The sequence below is a fragment of the Oncorhynchus tshawytscha genome, linkage group LG31, assembly GCF_018296145.1.
Source record: "Oncorhynchus tshawytscha isolate Ot180627B linkage group LG31, Otsh_v2.0, whole genome shotgun sequence".
Taxonomy (NCBI): domain Eukaryota; kingdom Metazoa; phylum Chordata; class Actinopteri; order Salmoniformes; family Salmonidae; genus Oncorhynchus; species Oncorhynchus tshawytscha.
Genome location: NC_056459.1, coordinates 14,138,076 through 14,160,799, shown reverse-complemented (window position 1 = coordinate 14,160,799; position 22,724 = coordinate 14,138,076). Strand labels below are relative to the sequence as shown.

Sequence of the window (22,724 nt, the reverse complement as noted above, 5' to 3'; positions counted from 1 at the left end):
GAATAAAAACAGATGAACACGCTGCACTTTGGTCCTCACCTTCTTCCACCAACAGCCGTTACACACATACCTTGCTTGCCTGGTCAGTAATTCAGCCATGATTACTACAAGGTTTAGATAGCTGGCAAGACTAACTTATCTAGCTATCTCTAAAATGTTAGCTGACATGGGCAAATTGAGTGACTGTCAATAACTGACATAACAAGAGAAACTGCTGATGCACTACCAAATGTCTAAATTGCACCTTGTGTATTCTACTAGTCTAACTGTCAATAATAGGTTGAGAGCCCAACTGACTTCCAAAAAATAAATGCAAAAATAGACGGACAAGTTATTATATTTTGGTCGGGGCCCCCTAGCTGCCACGGGCAGCACTGGTGGTGATGATGATTACGATGATGATGATACTGCTGCTGCTGCTGCTCTCTCCCCCTAGGTGACTGTAGTTTCAGCTCTGCGGGGGTCCATGATGGGGTCCATGAGGACACTACGGTGTTCAGCCGGATCTTCCAGATCCTCTACCGAAACGAAGAGGTCAACGTCGATGACCGCATGCTCTTCAAGGTCCACCTACTGCTCGATGGGGAGAGGGTGAGTCACACACACACACACACAAGGTCAATTTAACCACTTGAAGAGCTTATTTCCTAAATGCTATATCAACCAATTGATGTTACAAATGTATAATTTGTACAGTTCTTTATTAAAAATGAAGTTATTTGTTACATTTGACTGTGTAAAACCTAGCAGAACTACTTATTTCTCTGAGTGAGGCGGATATGTAACATTTAGCAAAAAAACATGATCAAACCAAGTGATAGATTTTAAACAAATACATGTCTGTCATTTAATGTTTAGATGGTGAGTTTTTTCACTATCACTTTCATAATTTCTTTAAAAAAAGCGAATTTATGAACATTTCGGAAAATGGATATATAGCGTTTTGGAGTAACACTCTTCACTTGTATCTTCACCCATATGGGGGTGTATGGGTGAGACAGACTGAGGAAGCTTGTGGAGCTGCCAGACAGCTATTGATCAAGTGTCATATACAGTTGAAGTCGGAAGTTTACATACACCTTAGCCAAATACACCTTAGCCAAAGCACCCCCACAATATGATGCTGCCACCCCCGTGCTTCACGGTTGGGATGGTGTTCTTCGGCTTGCAAGCCTTTCCCTTTTTCCTCCAAACATAATGGTAATTTTGGCCAAACAGTTCTATTTTTGCTTCATCAGACCAGAGAACATTTCTCCAAAAAGTACAATCTTTGTCCCCATGTGCAGTTGCAAACCGCAGTCTGGCTTTTTTATGGCGGTTTTGGAGCAGTGGCTTCTTCCTTGCTGAGCGGCCTTTCAGGTTATGCCGATATAGGACCTGTTTTACTGTGGATATAGATACTTTTGTACCTGTTTCCTCCAGCATCTTCACAAGGTCTTTTGCTGTTGTTCTGGGATTGATTTGTACTTTTCGCACCAAAGTATGTTCATCTCTAGGAGACAGAACACGTCTCCTCCCTGAGCGGTATGACAGCTGCATGGTCCCATGGTGTTTATACAGATGAATGTGATACCTTCAGGCATTTGGAAATTGCTCCCAAGGATGAACCAGACTTGTGGAGGTCTACAATTTTTTTTCTGAGGTCTTGGCTGATTTCTTTTGATATCCCCATGATGTTAAGCAAAGAGGAACTGAGTTTGAAGGTAGGCTTTGAAATACATCCACAGGTACACCTGTGACACCTGTGACTCCAGTGATGCCAATTAGCCTATCAGAAGCTTCTAAAGCTAAGACATAATTTCTGGAATTTTCCAAGCTGTTTAAAGGCACAGTCAACTTAGTTTATGTAAACTTCTGACCCACTGGAATTGTGATGAAGTGATTACTTGTGTCATGCACAAGGTAGATGTGGAGTGGTTGAAAAACCAGTTTTAATGACTCCAACCTAAGTGTATGTAAGCTTCCGACTTCAACTGTATATACAGGAACCTACAACCTAACCTACAGAGTTAAACAGGAATCCTGGTTTCATCAGATTCATCTTCAGCTTGTTGGGTACATGGCAGGTCAGCTCTCCTAATTTATTTATTTAAAGTTGGCTACCTACCTGGCAAGTCTTCTAAATTTAGAATTTTTCATTAAATGCATGACACATTATTTATGTGAAGGTGAGAAAGCGAGAGATAGAGGCTGTGGGCTGGAAGGGTAGATCAGATTTCAGCCATCCCCTCTTCTTCCAGAGGTTAACTCCTTTTATTTCTCTATCTATCCCTCTCACTTTCTCCATTTCCCTCTCTCTCCCCCCTAACCTCTCTCTCTACCTCTCTAGCCCCTCTCTCTCCTTCCCTCCCATTCCTATCTTCCCCCCTCTCCCCCTCTCTCTTCCCCACCATCTCCCTCTGTCTCTCTCTGTCTCTCTCTCTCTGTCTCTCCCTCTGTCTCTTTCTCTCTCTCTCTCTCTCTCTCTCTCGCTCTCTCTTTCTCTCTCTCTCTGTCTCTCCCTCTGTCTCTTTCTCTCCCTCTGTCTCTTTCTCTCTCTCTGTCTCTTTCTCTCTCTCTCTCACTCTGTCTCTTTCTCTCTCTCTGTCTCTCTCTGTCTCTTTCTCTCTCTCTCTCCATCTGTCTCTTTCTCTCTCTCTCTGTCTCTCTCTCTCTCTGTCTCTCCCTCTGTCTCTTTCTCTCTCTCTCTTTCTCTCTCGTTCTCTCTCTCGCTCTCTCTCTCGCTCTCTCTCTCTCACTGTCTCTCTCTCTCGCTGTCTTTCTCGCTGTCTCTCTCGCTGTCTCTCTCTCTCGCCTTCCCTCTTCTATTTCTCTCTCTCTGCTGTCTCTCTCTCCCTCTCGCTCTCTCTCTCTCCCTCTCGCTGTCTCTCTCTCTCTCTCTCTCTCTGCTGTCTCTCTCTCTCTCTGCTGTCTCTCTCTCTCCCTCTCGCTCTCTCCCTCTCGCTCTCTCTCTCTCCCTCTCACTGTCTCTCTCGCTGTCTCTCTCTCTCTCTGCTGTCTCTCTCTCTCTCTGCTGTCTCTCTCTCTCTCTGCTGTCTCTCTCTCTCTCTGCTGTCTCTCTCTCTCTTCTGCTGTCTCTCTCTCTCTGCTGTCTCTCTCTCTCTCTGCTGCTGTCTCTCTCTCTCTCTGCTGTCTCTCTCTCTGCTGTCTCTCTCTCTCCTGCTGTCTCTCTCTCTCTTCTGCTGTCTCTCTCTCTCTGCTGCTGTCTCTCTCTCTCTCTCTGCTGTCTCTCTCTCTCTGCTGCTGTCTCTCTCTCTCTGCTGCTGTCTCTCTCTCTCTGCTGTCTCTCTCTCTCTGCTGTCTCTCTCTCTCTGCTGTCTCTCTCTCTCTGCTGCTGTCTCTCTCTCTCTCTGCTGCTGTCTCTCTCTCTCTGCTGCTGTCTCTCTCTCTCTGCTGTCTCTCTCTCTCTCTGCTGTCTCTCTCTCTCTCTGCTGTCTCTCTCTCTCTCTCTGCTGTCTCTCTCGCTGTCTCTCTCTCTCTCTGCTGTCTCTCTCTCTCTCTGCTGTCTCTCTCTCTCTGCTGTCTCTCTCTCTCTCTGCTGTCTCTCTCTCTCTCTGCTGTCTCTCTCTCTCTCTCTGCTGTCTCTCTCTGCTGTCTCTCTCTCTCTCTGCTGTCTCTCTCTCTGCTGTCTCTCTCGCTGTCTCTCTCTCTGTCTCTCTCTCTCTCTGCTGTCTCTCTCTCTCTCTGCTGCTGTCTCTCTCTCTCTCTGCTGTCTCTCTCTCTCTTCTGCTGTCTCTCTCTCTCTGCTGCTGTCTCTCTCTCTCTGCTGTCTCTCTCTCTCTGCTGTCTCTCTCTCTCTCTGCTGTCTCTCTCTCTCTCTGCTGTCTCTCTCTCTCGCTCCCTCTCGCTGTCTCTCTCTCGCTGTCTCTCTCTCTCTCTCTCTCGCTGTCTGTCTCTCTCTCTCTCTCTCGCCTTCCCTCTTCCTCCCTCAGACTCTGATAAGAAGGACAAAAATAGAACTCAATTTCCCCAGAGCGTGTGTTTAATCAATCAGAATATCAATAGGATTTGACAGTGCTGTTTGTTCTACTACACAGAGCTGTGTGTGTGTGTGTGTATGGCAGAAGATACTGTATTATTGTCTCACAATAATATTGTTACACTGATATGGATGTTTTATTACCCAAATATGTTTTTTTTTATTGCAGATTTGTCAAATTGAGGTTGATCCAGTCTTGTTGATATTGTGACTGTTTCTGTTCTCACAGGTGGAAGAGGCTCTGAGTGAAGTGGACTTTCAGTTGAAGCTGGACCTTCACTTCACAGACAACGAGGAACAGTATGTTACACACTCGGTTACATATTTTCTTTTCTCGGGCACTTTCTCTTTCTCCCCATCGCTCTGTCTCTCTTCCTATCCTCACTCCCCATCTCTCTGTCTCTCTTCCTATCCTCCCTCCCCATCGCTCTTTTTCTCTTCCTATCCTCCCTCCCCATCGCTCTGTCTCTCTTCCTATCCTCCCTCCCCATCGCTCTGTCTCTCTTCCTATCCTCCCACCCCATCTCTCTTCCTATCCTCCCTCCCCATCGCTCTGTCTCTCTTCCTATCCTCCCTCCCCATCTCTCTGTCTCTCTTCCTATCCTCCCTCCCCATCGCTCAGTCTCTCTTCCTATCCTCCCACCCCATGTCTCTTCCTATCCTCCCTCCCCATCTCTCTGTCTCTCTTCCTATCCTCCCTCCCTCTCCATCTCTCTGTCTCTATTCCTATCCTCCCTCCCCATCTCTCTGTCTCTCTTCCTATCCTCCCACCCCATCTCTCTTCCTATCCTCCCTCCCCATCTCTCTGTCTCTCTTCCTATCCTCCCACCCCATCTCTCTTCCTATCCTCCCTCCCCATCTCTCTGTCTCTCTTCCTATCCTCCCACCCCATCTCTCTTCCTATCCTCCCTCCCCATCGCTCTGTCTCTCTTCCTATCCTCCCACCCCATCTCTCTTCCTATCCTCCCTCCCCATCTCTCTGTCTCTCTTCCTATCCTCCCTGCCTCCCCATCTCTCTGTCTCTCTTCCTATCCTCCCTCCCCATCTCGCTGTCTCTCTTCCTATCCTCCCTCCCTCCCCGTCTCTCTTCCTATCCTCCCTCCCTCCCCGTCTCTCTTCCTATCCTCCCTCCCTCCCTCCCCGTCTCTCTTCCTATCCTCCTCCCTCCCCGTCTCTCTTCCTATCCTCCTCCCTCCCCGTCTCTCTTCCTATCCTCCTCCCTCCCCGTCTCTTCCTATCCTCCCTCCCTCCCCGTCTCTCTTCCTATCCTCCCTCCCTCCCCGTCTCTCTTCCTATCCTCCCTCCCTCCCCGTCTCTCTTCCTATCCTCCCTCCCTCCCCGTCTCTCTTCCTATCCTCCCTCCCTCCCCGTCTCTCTTCCTATCCTCCCTCCCTCCCTCCCCGTCTCTCTTCCTATCCTCCCTCCCTCCCTCCCCGTCTCTCTTCCTATCCTCCCTCCCCATCTCTCTTCCTATCCTCCCTCCCGTCTCTTCCTATCCTCCCTCCCTCCCCGTCTCTCTTTCTATCCTCCTTCCCTCCCCGTCTCTCTTCCTATCCCCCCTCCCTCCCTGTCTCTCTTCCTATCCTCCCTCCCTCCCCATCTCGCTGTCTCTCTTCCTATCCTCCCTTCCTCCCCATCTCGCTGTCTCTCTTCCTATCCTCCCTCCCTCCCCATCTCCCCGTCTCTCTTCCTATCCTCCCTCCCTCCCCGTCTCTCTTCCTATCCTCCCTCCCTCCCCGTCTCTCTTCCTATCCTCCCTCCCTCCCCGTCTCTCTTCCTATCCTCCTCCCTCCCCGTCTCTCTTCCTATCCTCCTCCCTCCCCGTCTCTCTTCCTATCCTCCTCCCTCCCCGTCTCTCTTCCTATCCTCCTCCCTCCCGTCTCTCTCCTATCCTCCTCCCCCCGTCTCTCTTCCTATCCTCCTCCCTCCCCGTCTCTCTTCCTATCCTCCCTCCCTCCCCGTCTCTCTTCCTATCCTCCCTCCCTCCCCGTCTCTCTTCCTATCCTCCCTCCCTCCCCGTCTCTCTTCCTATCCTCCCTCCCTCCCGTCTCTCTTCCTATCCTCCCTCCCTCCCCGTCTCTCTTCCTATCCTCCCTCCCTCCCTCCCCGTCTCTCTTCCTATCCTCCTCCCTCCTTCCTATCCTCCCTCCCTCCCCGTCTCTCTTTCCTATCCTCCCTCCCTCCCCGTCTCTCTTCCTATCCCCCTCCCTCCCTGTCTCTCTTCCTATCCTCCCTCCTCCCCATCTCCTGTCTCTCTTCCTATCCTCCCCTTCCTCCCCCGTCTCTCTTCCTATCCTCCCTCCCTCCCCGTCTCTCTTCCTATCCTCCCTCCCTCCCCCCGTCTCTCTTCCTATCCTCCCTCCCTCCCCGTCTCTCTTCCTATCCTCCCTCCCTCCCCGTCTCTCTTCCTATCCCCCTCCCTCCCCGTCTCTCTTCCTATCCTCCCTCCCTCCCCCTCTCTTCCTATCCTCCCTCCCTCCCCGTCTCTCTTCCTATCCTCCCTCCCTCCCCATCTCTCTTCCTATCCTCCCTCCCTCCCCGTCTCTCTTCCTATCCTCCCTCCCTCCCCGTCTCTCTTCCTATCCTCCCTCCCTCCCTCCCCGTCTCTCTTCCTATCCTCCCTCCCTCCCCGTCTCTCTTCCTATCCTCCCTCCCGTCTCTTCCTATCCTCCCTCCCTCCCCGTCTCTCTTTCTATCCTCCCTCCCTCCCCGTCTCTCTTCCTATCCCCCTCCCTCCCCTGTCTCTCTTCCTATCCTCCCTCCCTCCCCATCCCTGTCTCTCTTCCTATCCTCCTTCCTCCCCATCTCCTGTCTCTCTTCCTATCCTCCCTCCTCCCGTCTCTCTTCCTATCCTCCCTCCATCCCCGTCTCTCTTCCTATCCTCCCTCCCTCCCCGTCTCTCTTCCTATCCTCCCTCCCTCCCCCCCGTCTCTCTTCCTATCCTCCTCCCTCCCCGTCTCTCTTCCTATCCTCCTCCCTCCCCGTCTCTCTTCCTATCCTCCTCCCTCCCCGTCTCTCTTCCTATCCTCCTCCCTCCCCATCTCTCTTCCTATCCTCCCTCCCTCCCTCTCTCTTCCTATCCTCCCTCCCTCCCCGTCTCTCTTCCTATCCTCCCTCCCTCCCCGTCTCTCTTCCTATCCTCCTCCCTCTCTCTTCCTATCCTCCTCCCTCCCCGTCTCTCTTCCTATCCTCCTCCCTCCCCGTCTCTCTTCCTATCCTCCTCCCTCCCCGTCTCTCTTCCTATCCTCCTCCCTCCCCGTCTCTCTTCCTATCCTCCCTCCCTCCCCGTCTCTCTTCCTATCCTCCCTCCCTCCCCGTCTCTCTTCCTATCCTCCCTCCCTCCCCGTCTCTCTTCCTATCCTCCCTTCTCTCTTCCTATCCTCCTCCCTCCCCGTCTCTCTTCCTATCCTCCCTCCCTCCCCTCCCCGTCTCCCTCCCCGTCTCTCTTCCTATCCTCCCTCCCTCCCGTCTCTCTTCCTATCCTCCCTCCCTCCCCGTCTCTCTTCCTATCCTCCTCCCCCTCTCTTCCTATCCTCCCTCCCTCCCGTCTCTCCTATCCTCCCTCCCTCCCCATCTCTCTTCCTATCCTCCCTCCCTCCCCGTCTCTCTTCCTATCCTCCCCTCCCTCCCTCTCTCTTCCTATCCTCCTCCCTCCCCGTCTCTCTTCCTATCCTCCCTCCCTCCCCGTCTCTCTTCCTATCCTCCCTCCCTCCCCGTCTCTCTTCCTATCCTCCTCCCTCCCGTCTCTCTTCCTATCCTCCCTCCCTCCCCGTCTCTCTTCCTATCCTCCCTCCCTCCCCGTCTCTCTTCCTATCCTCCTCCCTCCCCGTCTCTCTTCCTATCCTCCCTCCCTCCCTCCCCGTCTCTCTTCCTATCCTCCCTCCCCTCTCTCTTCCTATCCTCCCTCCCTCCCCGTCTCTCTTCCTCCCTCCCCCTCCCGTCTCTCTTCCTATCCCTCCCTCCCTCCCCGTCTCTCTTCCTATCCTCCCCCTCCCTGTCTCTCTTCCTATCCTCCCTCCCTCCCCATCTCGCTGTCTCTCTTCCTATCCTCCCTTCCTCCCATCCCTGTCTCTCTTCCTATCCTCCCTCCCTCCCCATCCCTGTCTCTCTTCCTATCCTCCCTCCTCCCCGTCTCTCTTCCTATCCTCCCTCCCTCCCCGTCTCTCTTCCTATCCTCCCTCCCTCCCTCCCCGTCTCTCTTCCTATCCTCCTCCCTCCCCGTCTCTCTTCATATCCTCCCTCCTCCCCGTCTCTCTTCCTATCCTCCTCCCTCCCCGTCTCTCTTCCTATCCTCCCTCCCTCCCCGTCTCTCTTCCTATCCTCCCTCCCTCCGTCCCCCTCTCTCTTCCTATCCTCCCTCCCTCCCGTCTCTCTTCCTATCTCCCTCCCTCGTCTTCTTCCTATCCTCCTCCCTCCCCTCCTCCCTCCCTCTCTTCCTATCCTCCCTCCCTCCCCGTCTCTCTTCCTATCCTCCCTCCCTCCCTCCCCGTCTCTCTTCCTATCCTCCTCCCTCCCTCCCTCCCTCCCCGTCTCTTCCTATCCTCCTCCCTCCCCGTCTCTCTTCCTATCCTCCTCCCTCCCCGTCTCTCTTCCTATCCTCCCTCCCTCCCCGTCTCTCTTCCTATCCTCCTCCCTCCCCGTCTCTCTTCCTATCCTCCCTCCCTCCCCGTCTCTCTTCCTATCCTCCCTCCCTCCCCGTCTCTCTTCCTATCCTCCCTCCCTCCCCGTCTCTCTTCCTATCCTCCCTCCCCCTCCCCATCTCTCTTCCTCCTCCCTCCCTCCCCCTCCCCGTCTCTCTTCCTATCCTCCCCCCTCCCCGTCTCTCTTCCTATCCTCCCTCCCTCCCCGTCTCTCTTCCTATCCTCCCTCCCTCCCCGTCTCTCTTCCTATCCTCCTCCCTCCCCGTCTCTCTTCCTATCCTCCCTCCCTCCCCGTCTCTCTTCCTATCCTCCCTCCCTCCCCGTCTCTCTTCCTATCCTCCCTCCCTCCCCATCTCTCTTCCTATCCTCCCTCCCTCCCTCCCCGTCTCTCTTCCTATCCTCCCTCCCTCCCTCCCCGTCTCTCTTCCTATCCTCCCTCCCTCCCCTCTCTCTTCCTATCCTCCCTCCTCCCCGTCTCTCTTCCTATCCTCCCTCCCTCCCCGTCTCTCTTCCTATCCTCCCTCCCTCCCCGTCTCTCTTCCTATCCTCCCTCCCTCCCCGTCTCTCTTCCTATCTTCCCTCCCTCCCTCCCCGTCTCTCTTCCTATCCTCCCTCCCTCCCTCCCGTCTCTCTTCCTATTGTCCCTCCCTCCCCGTCTCTCTTCCTATCCTCCCTCCCTCCCCTCTCTCTTCCTATCTTCCCTCCCTTCCCCGTCTCTCTTCCTATCCTCCCTCCCTCCCCCGTCTCTCTTCTCTCCCCCCTCCCTGTCTCTCTTCCTATCCTCCCTCCCTCCCCATCTCGCTGTCTCTCTTCCTATCCTCCCTTCCTCCCCATCTCGCTGTCTCTCTTCCTATCCTCCCTCCCTCCCCATCTCGCTGTCTCTCTTCCTATCCTCCCTCCTTCCCCGTCTCTCTTCCTATCCTCCCTCCCTCCCCGTCTCTCTTCCTATCCTCCCTCCCTCCCTCCCCTCCCTCCCTATCTCTCCCCTTCTCTTATCCTCCTCCCTCCCCGTCTCTCTTCCTATCCTCCCTCCCCCCCCGTCTCTCTTCCTATCCTCCCTCCCTCCCCGTCTCTCTTCCTATCCTCCCTCCCTCCCTCCGTCCCCCTCTCTCTTCCTATCCTCCCTCCCTCCCCGTCTCTCTTCCTATCTTCCCTCCCTCCCCGTCTCTCTTCCTATCCTCCCTCCCTCCCTCCCCGTCTCTCTTCCTATCCTCCCTCCCTCCCCTCTCTCTTCCTATCCTCCCTCCCTCCCTCCCCCCTCTCTTCCTATCCTCCCTCCCTCCCCGTCTCTCTTCCTATCCTCCCTCCCTCCCCGTCTCTCTTCCTATCCTCCTCCCTCCCCGTCTCTCTTCCTATCCTCCTCCTCCCCCCTCTTCTATCCCTCCCTATCGTCTCTCTTCCTATCCTCCTCCTCCCCGTCTCTCTTCCTATCCTCCTCCCTCCCCATCTCTCTTCCTATCCTCCCTCCCTCCCCCTCTCTCTTCCTATCCTCCCTCCCTCCCCGTCTCTCTTCCTATCGTCCCTCCCTCCCCGTCTCTCTTCCTATCCTCCCTCCCTCCCTGTCTCTCTTCCTATCCTCCCTCCCTCCCCATCTCGCTGTCTCTCTTCCTATCCTCCCTTCCTCCCCATCTCGCTGTCTCTCTTCCTATCCTCCCTCCCTCCCCATCTCGCTGTCTCTCTTCCTATCCTCCCTCCCTCCCCGTCTCTCTTCCTATCCTCTCTCCCTCCCCGTCTCTCTTCCTATCCTCCTCCCTCCCCATCTCTCTTCCTATCCTCCCTCCCTCCCCGTCTCTCTTCCTATCCTCCCTCCCTCCCCGTCTCTCTTCCTATCCTCCCTCCCTCCCCGTCTCTCTTCCTATCCTCCCTCCCTCCCCGTCTCTCTTCCTATCTTCCCTCCCTCCCCGTCTCTCTTCCTATCCTCCCTCCCTCCCCGTCTCTCTTCCTATCTCCCTCCCTCCCTCCCCGTCTCTCTTCCTATCTCCCTCCCTCCCTCCCTGTCTCTCTTCCTATCCTCCCTCCCTCCCCGTCTCTCTCTCCCTCTCTCCCCGTCTCTCTTCCTATCCTCCCTCCCCATCTCTCTCTCCCTCTCTCCCCCGTCTCTCTTCCTATCCTCCTCCCTCCCCATCTCTCTTCTATCCTCCCTCCCTCCCCGTCTCTCTTCCTATCCTCCCTCCCTCCCCGTCTCTCTTCCTATCTTCCCTCCCTCCCCGTCTCTCTTCCTATCCTCCCTCCCTCCCCGTCTCTCTTCCTATCGTCCCTCCCTCCCCGTCTCTCTTCCTATCCTCCCTCCCTCCCCGTCTCTCTTCCTATCCTCCCTCCCTCCCCCCGTCTCTCTTCCTATCTTCCCTCCCTCCCCGTCTCTCTTCCTATCCTCCCTCCCTCCCCGTCTCTCTTCCCTATCGTCCCTCCCTCCCCGTCTCTCTTCCTATCCTCCCTCCCTCCCCGTCTCTCTTCCTATCCTCCCTCCCTCCCCGTCTCTCTTCCTATCCTCCCTCCCTCCCCGTCTCTCTTCCTATCCTCCCTCCCTCCCCGTCTCTCTTCCTATCCTCCCTCCCTCCCCGTCTCTCTTCCTATCCTCCCTCCCTCCCCGTCTCTCTTCCTATCTTCCCTCCCTCCCCGTCTCTCTTCCTATCCTCCCTCCCCGTCTCTCTTCCTATCCTCCCTCCCTCCCCGTCTCTCTTCCTATCGTCCCTCCCTCCCCGTCTCTCTTCCTATCCTCCCTCCCTCCCCGTCTCTCTTCCTATCCTCCCTCCCTCCCCGTCTCTCTTCCTATCCTCCCTCCCTCCCCGTCTCTCTTCCTATCCTCCCTCCCTCCCTCCCCATCTCTCTCTCCCTCTCTCCTCAGTTTTGAGAGGTCCTCAGTTAGTAGTGCTGAGGTCCAGGTCTTAATGATGTCCTGCCAGTGAAAAGCCTCTGGCTCTAATAGACTGACAGACTGCATAGTCAAGAAAAAAACAATAGTCCATTAAAAACACTACTATATCACGTCTCTGTGCGGACTTGCATGTGTGTGCACAAATTGTGTGTGTGTGTGTGTGTGTGTGTGTGTGTGTGTGTGTAAAAGATGAGTTAGTGTTGGATCTGCACATTTGGATCTGTCACTCCAAGTGTGACCTCTGTGTGTTTGAGCTCAGTAGGTACTGTGGGCCAGATAGATGATTTGTAATGGCTCCTGGATGGCTCATTAAACATCCCATTTGGAGCCCTTGCAACTTCTCGGACGTTGCTGCTCAGAACTGATACTATTTGGAGTCCCCCAGTGTTAGTGTGTGTAGAACATGACCAATTTCAACTTTCAACTTTTATTGCCCCAGAGGGAAATTCATTTTTCACCATACTTGGATGCTTTTTTGAATTGACTATTGTCCTAGCTGGATAATAGCAGTAAAATAACCCATAACGTGATGTCCTTTAAGCAGGTAATAGTTGGCAATGTTGCACAATGTATTTTAAACTGGCATCCACTGTCCTTGGCACATGTATGATGCTGTGACTGAATAATGTTCTGACATGACCTGCCACTGTTGTTGTCCTCAGGCTGGGTTAGATACTAACTGTGTTGTCTCTAGGTTAGGGGACATCGTGACAGTCCCAGTCATCAGCAGTAGAACCCTGGGTCTCCACTTCCACCCCAGGAGAGGTCTCCACCACCATGTACCTGTCATGTTCGACTACTTCCACTTGTCCGTCATCTCTGTTTCCATACACGCATCCTTGGTGGCCTTGCATCAACCTCTCATCAGGTGTGTGTATGCGTGCTTATCTACTTTACCACCAACATGTCACACTGATGCTCACTACTTAGCTGTCACACCACGTAGCTCCTCTCCTGTTAGAATGGGTTTAGTTTGGCAACCTGCTCTGAGCGGGCATCCACTGGCCTGCTACTTGAATAAATAGTTTTCTTAACACTTAGGTGGTAAATCCAGCTGCCAATATCTTAACGTGAATGTTCAGCCATCCATTACCCTGATTAACCATTACTCTGAGAGCTCTATTGATTACATAAGGACTAACTGATCTTCTCTCTCTCTCTCTTTCTGCCCCCCCCCCTTCTATCTCTCTCCATCCCCCTCTCCATAGTTTTGCCCGTACAGGGAAGGGTTCCTGGTTGGGGAAGGGCTCTCCGGAGAACGGTACAGACGTGTCAGCCATGGGGGTGTCCATGGAGAACCTGATGTTTGGGGCTGGATACTGCAAACCTGTCATCACAGAGGTACGGTCAAATCAAGTCAAAGTACATTGTAAGTGTATGATTACAAGGTCTCTCAATACACTTTACAGAGGACAGTAGTTGATCAACCCAAACAAGCCTAGTCTTTGACTTTAAAGGACTCCAGAAGGGCAATCTGAATTTGGGAAAGCAGCCCACAGAGTTCACACTGAAGATGAGAGAATCAGGAGACAGAATATCTGAATCAAAGCTCTCTCTCTCTCTCTCTCTGTGCGATCCATCATGGCACCAAGATGATGTAGCATGGCCGAATGTTCTTGGACGCGCTCCATTCAATCGGTGTGTAATTCTGTCAGGCTGTGTATGAAGGTGAAGTCAGGAGCAGGACAGCAGAGTATGATTAAATAAAGCGCACTTTATTATAGTTCCAAACCGGGAGCACAACAAAAGAAACGCGCTCAAAACATAGAAGTAAAGCGCTAAACGAACATAACTAGACATGAAAACAATTACACACAAAACATGATGGGAAACAGAGGGTTAAATACAAGTAGGTTGATTGGGGAAATGAAAACCAGGTGTGTATGAAAACAAGACAAGACAAATGGATGTATGAGAAATGGAGCGGCGATGGCTAGAGAGCGAGGAGCTGACTTCGTGAGAGTACCCCCCCCTTGACGTGGAGACGGTGAAACTCCCGCAGTAGTTCTGGATCCAAAATATCTGCAACCAGAACCCAGCACCTCTCCTCTGGTCCGTACCCCTCCCACTCAGGTACTGAAGGCCCCCCACCCGATGCCTCGAATCCAGGATGGAACGAAGGATGTACGGCGGGGCCCCCTCGATGTCCAAAGGGGGCGGAGGGACCTCCCGCACCTCAGATTCCTGGAGCGGACCAGCCACCGTCCGGCCTGAGGAGAGACACATGGAACGAGGGGTTAATACGATAATAAGCGGGAAGTTGTAATCTGTAACATACCTCGTTCACTATCCTCAGGACTTTAAATGGCCCCACAAACCCAAACCCAGCTTCCGGCAGGGCAGGTGGAGGGGCAGGTTACGGGTCTAGAGCCAGACCCGGTCCCCCGGTGCGAACACAGGGGTCTCACTGCGGTGACGGTCCACGCTGGTTTTTTGACGACGCGCGGCTCGCTGGAGATGGACACGAGCAGCCTTCCATGTCTCCTCCACGAGCTTAAACCAGTCGTACATCGCAGGAGTGTCAGTCTGACCTGGATGCCATGGTGCCAGAACCATCTGGTACCCCAATACACACTGAAAGGGGGCGAGGTTAGTAGAGGAGTGGCGAAGTGAGTTCTGTGCCATCTCGGCCAAGGGAATTAACGCAGCCCACTCCCCCGGCCGGTCCTGGCAATAGGACCGCAGAAACCTGCCCACATCCTGGTTGACTCTCTCTACCTGCCCATTACTCATCACCAAGATGATGACTCTCTCTACCTGCCCGTTACTCTGAGGTAAGGCTGATCGAGACCCCAGACATTCCATGAACACCCTCCAAACTTTCAAAGTAAGCTGGGGACCCTGATCCGACACTATATCCTCAGGCACCCCGTAGTGCTGGAAGACGTGTGTAAACAGGGCCTCCGCAGTCTGTAGAGCCGTAGGGAGACCGGGCAGAGGGAGTAGACGACAGGACTTAGAAAAACGATCCACAACGACCAGGATCGTGGTATTTCCCTGTGAAGGAGGAAGACCGGTTAAGAAATCCACTGACAGATGTGACCAAGGTCGTTGTGGAACGGGTAAGGGATGTAACTTACCTCTGGGCAGGTGTCTCGGAGCCTTACACTGGGCACACACCGAGCAGGAGGAAAGATAAACCCTCACGTCCTTTGCCAAAGTGGGCCACCAGTACTTCCCAGTCAGACAACGCACCGTCTGACCGTTCCCCGGATGACCAGAGGAGGGAGACGTGTTGTCCCAAGAGATCAACTGGTCACGGACAGCAGACGGAACGTACTTACGCCCAATGGGACGCTGGAGGGGAGCGGGCTCCGTACGCACCGCCTGCTCAATGTCCACGTCCAGCTCCCACACGACCGGCGCTACCAGGCAAGAGGCCGGGAGTATGGGAGTCTGATCCATGGGCCGCTCCTCTGTGTCATACAGTCTGGACAGTGCGTCTGCCTTCTTATTCTGGGAACCTGGTCTGTAGGACAGGGTAAACACAAAACGAGTAAAGAACATGGCCCACCTTGCCTGACGAGGATTCAGTCTCCTCGCTGACCGGATGTACTCCAGATTGCGGTGGTCAGTCCAGATGAGGAAAGGGTGTTCAGCCCCTCAAGCCAATGTCTCCACGCTTTCAGCGCTTTAACCACAGCCAACAACTCCCGGTCTCCCACATCATAGTTACGCTCCGCTGGACCAAGCTTCTTCGAGAAGAAAGCAGAGGGGCGGAGTTTCGGTGGCGTACCCGAGCGCTGTGAGAGCACGGCTCCGATCCCAGCCTCGGACACATCCACCTCCACTATGAATGCCAAAGAGGGATCCGGATGGGCCAGCACTGGAGCCGAAGTAAACAGAGCTCTTAGCTGCCCAAAGGCCCTGTCCGCATCAGCCGACCACTGCAACCGTACAGGACCCCCCTTCAGCAATGAGCTAATGGGTGCAGCAACCTGGCCAAAACCCTGGATAAATCTCCGGTAGTAATTGTCAAACCCTAAAAATCGCTGCACCTCCTTTACCGTGGTGGGAGTCGGCCAATTACGCACGGCTGAAATGCGGTCACTCTCCATCTCCACCCCTGATGTGGAAATGCGATACCCTAGGAAGGAGACGGCCTGCTGAAAGAACAGGCATTTCTCAGCCTTGACATACAGGTCATCCTCCAACAGTCGTCCAAGTACCTTGCGCACCAGGGACACATGCTCGGTGCGTGTAGCGGAGTAAACCAGAATGTCATCGATATACACCACTACACCCTGAAAATCTCATCTACAAAGGATTGGAAAACTGATGGAGTATTCTTCAACCCATACGGCATGACACGGTACTCATAATACCCTGTGGTGGTACTGAATGCTGTCTTCCACTCATCTCCCTCCCGGATACGCACCAGGTTATACACACTCCTGAGACCCAGTTTCGTGAAGAAGCGCGCCCCATGCATTGACTCAATCGCCGTAGCGATAAGAGGTAGCGGGTAACTGTACCCCACCGTGATTTGATTGAGACCTCGATAGTCATTGAACGGGCGTAAACCTCCGTCCTTCTTCTTTTTACAGAAGGAGAGAGCCAAATCGGCATATTCTGGGGGATGTGCATGGTGGAGACCTGATCTGGACTTTCCACCGTAGTAGCACCAACGGAAACCCCTACACACCTCCCTGATCACTCTCGCGACCACCCCGTGAGAGCCCTCTGTTGCCAGGAAATAGTGGGGTTATGCAGAGCCAACCAGGGAAGGCCTAGTACCACAGGAAATGCAGGTGAGTCAATGAGAAAGAGACTGATTTTCTCCTCATGACTCCCCTGCATAACCATGGCCAAGGAGATGGTGGCCTCCCTGATTAGCCCAGACCCTAATGGTCGACTATCTAGAGCGTGTACCGGGAAGGGTCTAACTATATGAACAATGGGGATCCCTAACCTAATGGCTAATGTTCTGTCGATAAAATTCCCAGCTGCGCTTGAATCGACTTGCGCCTTATGCTGGCAATGTGGGGAAAACTCCTCAGGGAAACAAACAGGCACAAACAGTTAATCAACAGAGGACTCTGGATGAGTGTGGTGCAAACTCACCTGAGGTGACGCCAGAGTGCCCTGCCTGTTGCCTCGAATCCCAGAGGAACCAACACGGCACCGACCGGCAGTGTGACCTCTGCGGCCACAGATGGCGCACGTGATGGCTCCTCCTCCCGTCTCCCTATGCCCTGCACCTCCTAACTCCATGGGCACCGGAGCGGGGGTGCTGGATGATGGAACCAACAGAGCCCCCTCTGGACGTCCGCAGTTGACCAGCAGGTTATCCCACCGGATGGACAAATCCACCAGTTGGTCAAATGTAATGGTGGCATCCCTGCAGGCCAGCTCACGTCGGACGTCCTCTTGTAGGCTGCATCTATAGTGGTCGATGAGGGCTCTGTCGTTCCAGCCTGCTCCGGCAGCCAAGGTACGGAATTCAAGGGCGAAGTCCTGGGCGCTCCTCGTCCCCTGCCTCAAATGGAAGAGACTCTTCCCTGCCGCTCTGCCCTCGGGTGGATGGTCGAAGACGGCCCTGAAGTGACGGTTGAAATCCTCAAAGTGGTCTGGAGCCGTGTCTCCTTCTCTCCAAACAGCGTTTGCCCACTCCAGCGCTTTTCCTGTGAGACAGCAGATGAGAGTGGACACTCTCTCCCCTCCTGAGGGAGCTGGGTACACAGTGGCCAGGTAGAGGTCCAGTTGTAACAAGAGTCCCTGGCACTGTGCTGCCGTTCCATCATACTCCCTGGGAAGGGAGAGACTCATCCCCCTGGAATCCCCTCCGGATGGAACGGGTGGAGACAACCCCGGTTGTGCTGGTCGAGGCACTGGAGACCTCCTGTCTCTCCCAGCGGTTCATGGTCTGAACAACGCGATCCATCATGGCACCAAGATGATGTAGCATGGCCGAATGTTCTTGGACGCGCTCCATTCAATCAGTGTGTAATTCTGTCAGGCTGTGTATGAAGGCGAAGTCAGGAGCAGGACAGCAGAGTATGATAAATAAAGCGCACTTTATTATAGTTCCAAACCGGGAGCACAACAAAAGAAATGCGCTCAAAAAACGGAACAATAAAGTAAAGCGCTACAGGACATCGTATGACATGAAAACAATTACACACAAAACATGATGGGAAACAGAGGGTTAAATACAAGTAGATTGATTGGGGAAATGTAAACCAGGTGTGTATGAAAACAAGACAAGACAAATGGATGTATGAGAAATGGAGCGGCGATGGCTAGAAAGCCGGTGACGTTGATCGCCGAACGTCGCCCGAAAAAGGAGAGGAGCCAACTTCGGCGGAGGTCGTGACACTCCATTTCTCTCTCTCGCTCTCTCACTCTTTCTCTCTCTCACACTTTCTCTCTCTCTTTCTTTATTTCTCTCTTTCATTCTCTCTCTCTCTCTCTCTCTCACTCTCTCTCTCACTCTCACTCTCTCTTCCTCTCGCTCTCACACTTTTTCTCTCGGTCTCCCACTCTCTCTCTCTCTCTCTCTCTCTCTCTCTCTCTCTCTCTCTCACTCTCTCTCCTCTCTCTCTCTCTCTCTCTCTCTCTCTCTCTCTCTCTCCCCCCACTTTTGTAAGGCCAGGTCATCAACCAGGTCCCTCTAGAAGTATTAGAGACAGTTTTAGTCCCCCACATGAGTACTATTAATTTCTCATTAACCCACATGGCCAGACCAGTCTCGCAGGACACGTCCCAAATAGCCTTATTCCCTGTATAATGCTCTACACTGGTCAAAAGTAGTGCATTTGGTAGAGAATAGGGTTTCATTTGGGACACTGCCCGAGGCTGGCAGGACACTGAGACAGGCTGAGCTACTGTAGCCTGGTGTCTGGAGGAGAAACAAGGGTTCATCTGCCTCTGGAGAAGAAGACTAAGAATAATAGTATACACTAGTGATGGTTTCTACAGGTGTAAAGGCTCATTAAGTGGGGTGAGAGCTGTGGGAAGCCAGAGAAAGTGCTTAGCTGGATTGATACATCAACCACAGCCACCACTCACATGTCTCTTGCTTCTGGAGGTGTGTGAGGGTGTGTATTTGAGGTGTGTGTGTGTTTGTATGAGGTGTGTGTGAGGGGTGTGTGCTGGTGTGAGTGATAACTATATGGTTGTGTACATCAAGCAGAGAAGCTATTTTTCATTAGATCATTACGATGTGTCTTATCCAGCATAGGTCATTTCCTGTATGGTAGGACACTACTGTGATTGGAAACCTGTTGGTCACACAAACATGTGTCTCATACACACACCCTAATCCAGCCCTTCGGCCCTGAGGGCCGACGTCACAGACTAGGCAGTAAATCTTAATGAGAGTTGGGCTTGTCCCCCCCCGTCCCCTCCTCTCTATTTGTCTCCCTTGTTCCTTGGTTACACACACACACACACACACACACACCCTAGGCTCGGCCCCCCCCTGTTTCTGGGTTTTACACAGCGCCTCCAACAGGGAGCTTTAATAAGCACTGCATTTAGCCAGGCGGGGGGGCGATGTTTGATCCCCGTAATGGGTTCTCCTCCAACCGCCATGTAGCTTAAATGTACCTGCATGTGAAATGTGTACAGAGCCCTGTGTGTGTGTGTGTGAGAGCATGCGTGTGTGTGAGCCATCCCGCTCTCCCTTTCTCCTCTCTTCCAGCCCTTATTTATTTAAGGCTTTCTACCTGCAGGGTATAAGCACATTTTCAGCACTTTCACTGCTGGAGCGTTTCCATGCTAACCAAGCTACTTTTTCAATTTTTTATTCATTACTAAGAGTGTCGTTATTGCACAATCTGGACACGTGTCGTTGGAAAATTCCATCGGTATCAGCTGAATTATAGTGGTGCTGCCTCTCTTGTGGTGGGCAGGAAATGGATGCTGCCTTTCTTTTTCCATTTAGACCTTTCACGTTTCCTCATTGGTTTAAAAATGTGTATCTCAGAAATATCAGAGGCGATAAAGATACATTTTCTGAGAGCCCCTGTTAAGAGTGAGATACTCGTCTTCGACCCTCGTGGGGTGGTTGAGAATGTCAAGTAGCAATCCAAGAGGATAGGCAGATATCATCAAATAATACTGAAAGCACACAGTCTTTCAGAGAGAGTGACCTGTTCCGCTGTTTTTACCAGCTTGTCTGTCTGACAAGCTGCTGGCTTGTCCCTCGTTCCCGTTGTATGTAGATGTAAAGTGAGCCATAGAGTGTTGATGGAAATACAAGTGAGCCATAGGTCTATTTCTACCCGAGCAGATGGACCCCCTGTGACTAGGTCTCCCACGGTGCACTGCAGCAGCCATCCGATCCAGTATGTCACCTGGGTCCTCAGCCCTGTGTTCCAGTAGCAGACTGTCAGCTTCACATAACGCTGCTGCTGACAAATGGGACTTAAGAAGACTAATACAGTATCCAAAGAAAAATAAATGTACTGTATTTATACAGAATGTCTCGGACCCTCTTGCTTGGTAAGCTCTGGCTCCCCAAGTCCCCTAGTGGATATACACTACACAAGGCGGACTTCCTCTCTGGGTGGAACGCAACCACGATGTGGAGAAAAGACACCTGACTCCGCCCTTGCACACGCCCGGACGTCGATCGACAGAGTGAAGTGTGTAGAGACTCTTAGACTACAAGTTGGGTAGAGGTTGAACAGAACACAACTCATCCATTGTCAGTTAAGAATAACCTGTTTTGCTTTGTGGGGGAGGGGGGATAATGACTGCGTTCATAGGGAAAGTTGCTTCAAGTCCCAACCCCCATATCCCAGCATGCCTCTGTAAAGGCAAAAGGAATTCTGAAAGTAAACATACAGGTGTTCCTTTCTGGTTGTGGAGGATCCAGCAGTAGTAACTGTTATTACAGAGCAGAGTACAGCATTGATGATAGGGCCTTGTGCTTTACTGCCCCCAGGTAAATTATAGTAGGCCTTCAAACTCACATACACCAGCATTACATGCCTTTGAAACTAACACACATACACAGACATTATCCACACATCCACCAGCATTACATGCCTTTGAAACTAACACACATACACAGACATTATCCACACATCCACCAGCATTACATGCCTTTGAAACTAACACACATACACAGACATTATCCACACATCCACCAGCATTACATGCCTTTGAAACTAACACACATACACAGACATTATCCACACATACACAGGCATTATCCACACATCCACCAGCATTACATGCCTTTGAAACTAACACACATACACAGACATTATCCACACATACACCAGCATTACATGCCTTTGAAACTAACACACATACACAGGCGTTATCCACACACCGGCATTTGAGCGTTGGGCCAGTAATCGAAAGGTTGCTGGATTGAATCCCCGAGCTGACAAGGTAAAAATCTGTCGTTCTACCCCTGAGTACGGCAGTTAACCCACTGTTCCCTGGGCGCCGAAGACTTGGATGTCGATTAAAGCAGCCCCCCGCACCTCTCTGATTCAGAGGGGTTGGGTTAAATGTGGAAGACACATTTCAGTTGAATGCATTCAGTTGTACAACTGACTAGGTCTCCCCCTTTCCCCTTACATCCATTTAAAACTGCCAGTACAGCCAGGCAGTCACAAGAAGATGGACCCAACCCAGGGAACTGACAGGGGCCAGGGGCCAGGAGGGTCCCAAAGGGCTGGGGCCTGTGTGTGTTGGAACTGGGAAGGGGTCAGAGGTGACCTGTCCCAGTCTGACCTGACCCTGCCTTGTCTCTAAAAAGATGACAGCCGGCATCTGAACCGATGGGTGTTGTTTGGGTCCTTGACTAGAATAACTTCTTTCACAATCTTACTCTTGACCTGGATATGTAGTAGCTGGGCTCTGTGGCTCCTATTGATTGCAGAAGAGACCAGAACTGTTTCTGTAGGTTACAGGCCTGTACAGAGAATAGGATGAATATGATTGTCCAGTGAATGTGTGTTTTGGGGTTAGAGAGCCACCTGCTGGGGAGAAATAGGAACACTTTCCCTGAAATGGTACTAAATCAAATCCAATTTTATTTGTCACATACACATGGTTAGCAGATGTTAACACGAGTGTAGCGAAATGCTTGTGCTTCTAGATCCGACCATGCAGTAATATCTAACGAGTAACCTAACAATTTCAGAACAACTACCTTATACACACAAGTGTAAAGGAATGAATAAGAATATGTACATAAAAATATATGAATGAGTGATGGCAGAACGGCAGAGGCAAGATGCAGTAGATGGTATAGAGTACAGTATATACATATGAGATGAGTAATGTAGGGTATGTAAACATTATATAAAGTGGCATTGTTTTAAGTGGCTAGTGATAGTGACATTTATGGCTAGTGACATTTATTACATCAATTCTTTCATTATTAAAGTGGCTAGAGATGAGTCAGTATGTAGGCAGCAGCCTCTCTGAGTTAGTGACTGCTGTTTAACAGTCTGATGGCCTTGAGATAGAAGTTGTTCTTCAGTCTCTCGGTCCCAGCTTTAATGCACCTGTACTGACCTCACCTTCTGGATGATAGCGGGGTGAACAGGCAGTGGCTCGGGTGGTTGTTGTCCTTGATGATCTTTTTGGCCTTCCTGTGACATTGGGTGGTGTAGGTGTCCTGGAGGGCAGGTAGTTTGCTCCCGGTGATGCGTTGTGCAGACCTCACTACCCTCTGGAGAGCCTTACGGTTGTGGGCGGAGCAGTTGCCGTACCAGGCGGTGATACAGCCCGACAGGATGCTCTCGATTGTGCATCTGTAAAAGTTTGTGTTTTTGGGTGGTGTTTTTGGTGACAAGACAAATTTCTTCAGCCTCCTGAGGTTGTACTACACAGTGACATCATTGGGGGACAGATTGGCTTTTGATCCATTACCTTCCCTTTCTAAGAAATATTGTATGAAACATCACAAGTGATTGTTACTGATGTCTGGGTAGTTTGTGGTTACTGGGAAGTGTGGGGTTAGTTCGTTCCTGTCCACAGGACATGTTAATGGTCCTTCTGCTCCTGTCTTCTACATCTTCCAGTGCCACGACCACATCCATGTGTTTTACTACTGGGTAATAAGCTATGTTTAGGAGCTGCTTGTGTCCAAAAGATGATTTGATCCTCCGGTAGTTACTGAGACTTTACACATTGGTGTTAACTCACTAAACAAGGTCCATAACAAGGTCCTGTTCCAGACCAAGGTCAATTACAAGGCTACACGGAGGGAGTACATTGGTTCTTACTGCGGAGGCCGTAAAGTCCCAGTATGTGAACT

General features: G+C 52.2%; 1 protein-coding gene across 1 annotated transcript in view; it reads left to right on the top strand.

The window, feature by feature from the left end:
- The window catches only part of LOC112229325 (protein FAM135B), a 46,575-nt gene that overhangs the window by 9,160 nt on the left and 14,691 nt on the right, over positions 1-22,724 (top strand). Inside the window, exons 3-6 of the mRNA XM_042310526.1 lie at positions 437-591; positions 4,209-4,279; positions 12,189-12,362; positions 12,703-12,835. Coding sequence (XP_042166460.1) covers positions 437-591; positions 4,209-4,279; positions 12,189-12,362; positions 12,703-12,835 — 533 coding nt within the window. The remainder of the gene's footprint in view (positions 1-436; positions 592-4,208; positions 4,280-12,188; positions 12,363-12,702; positions 12,836-22,724) is intronic.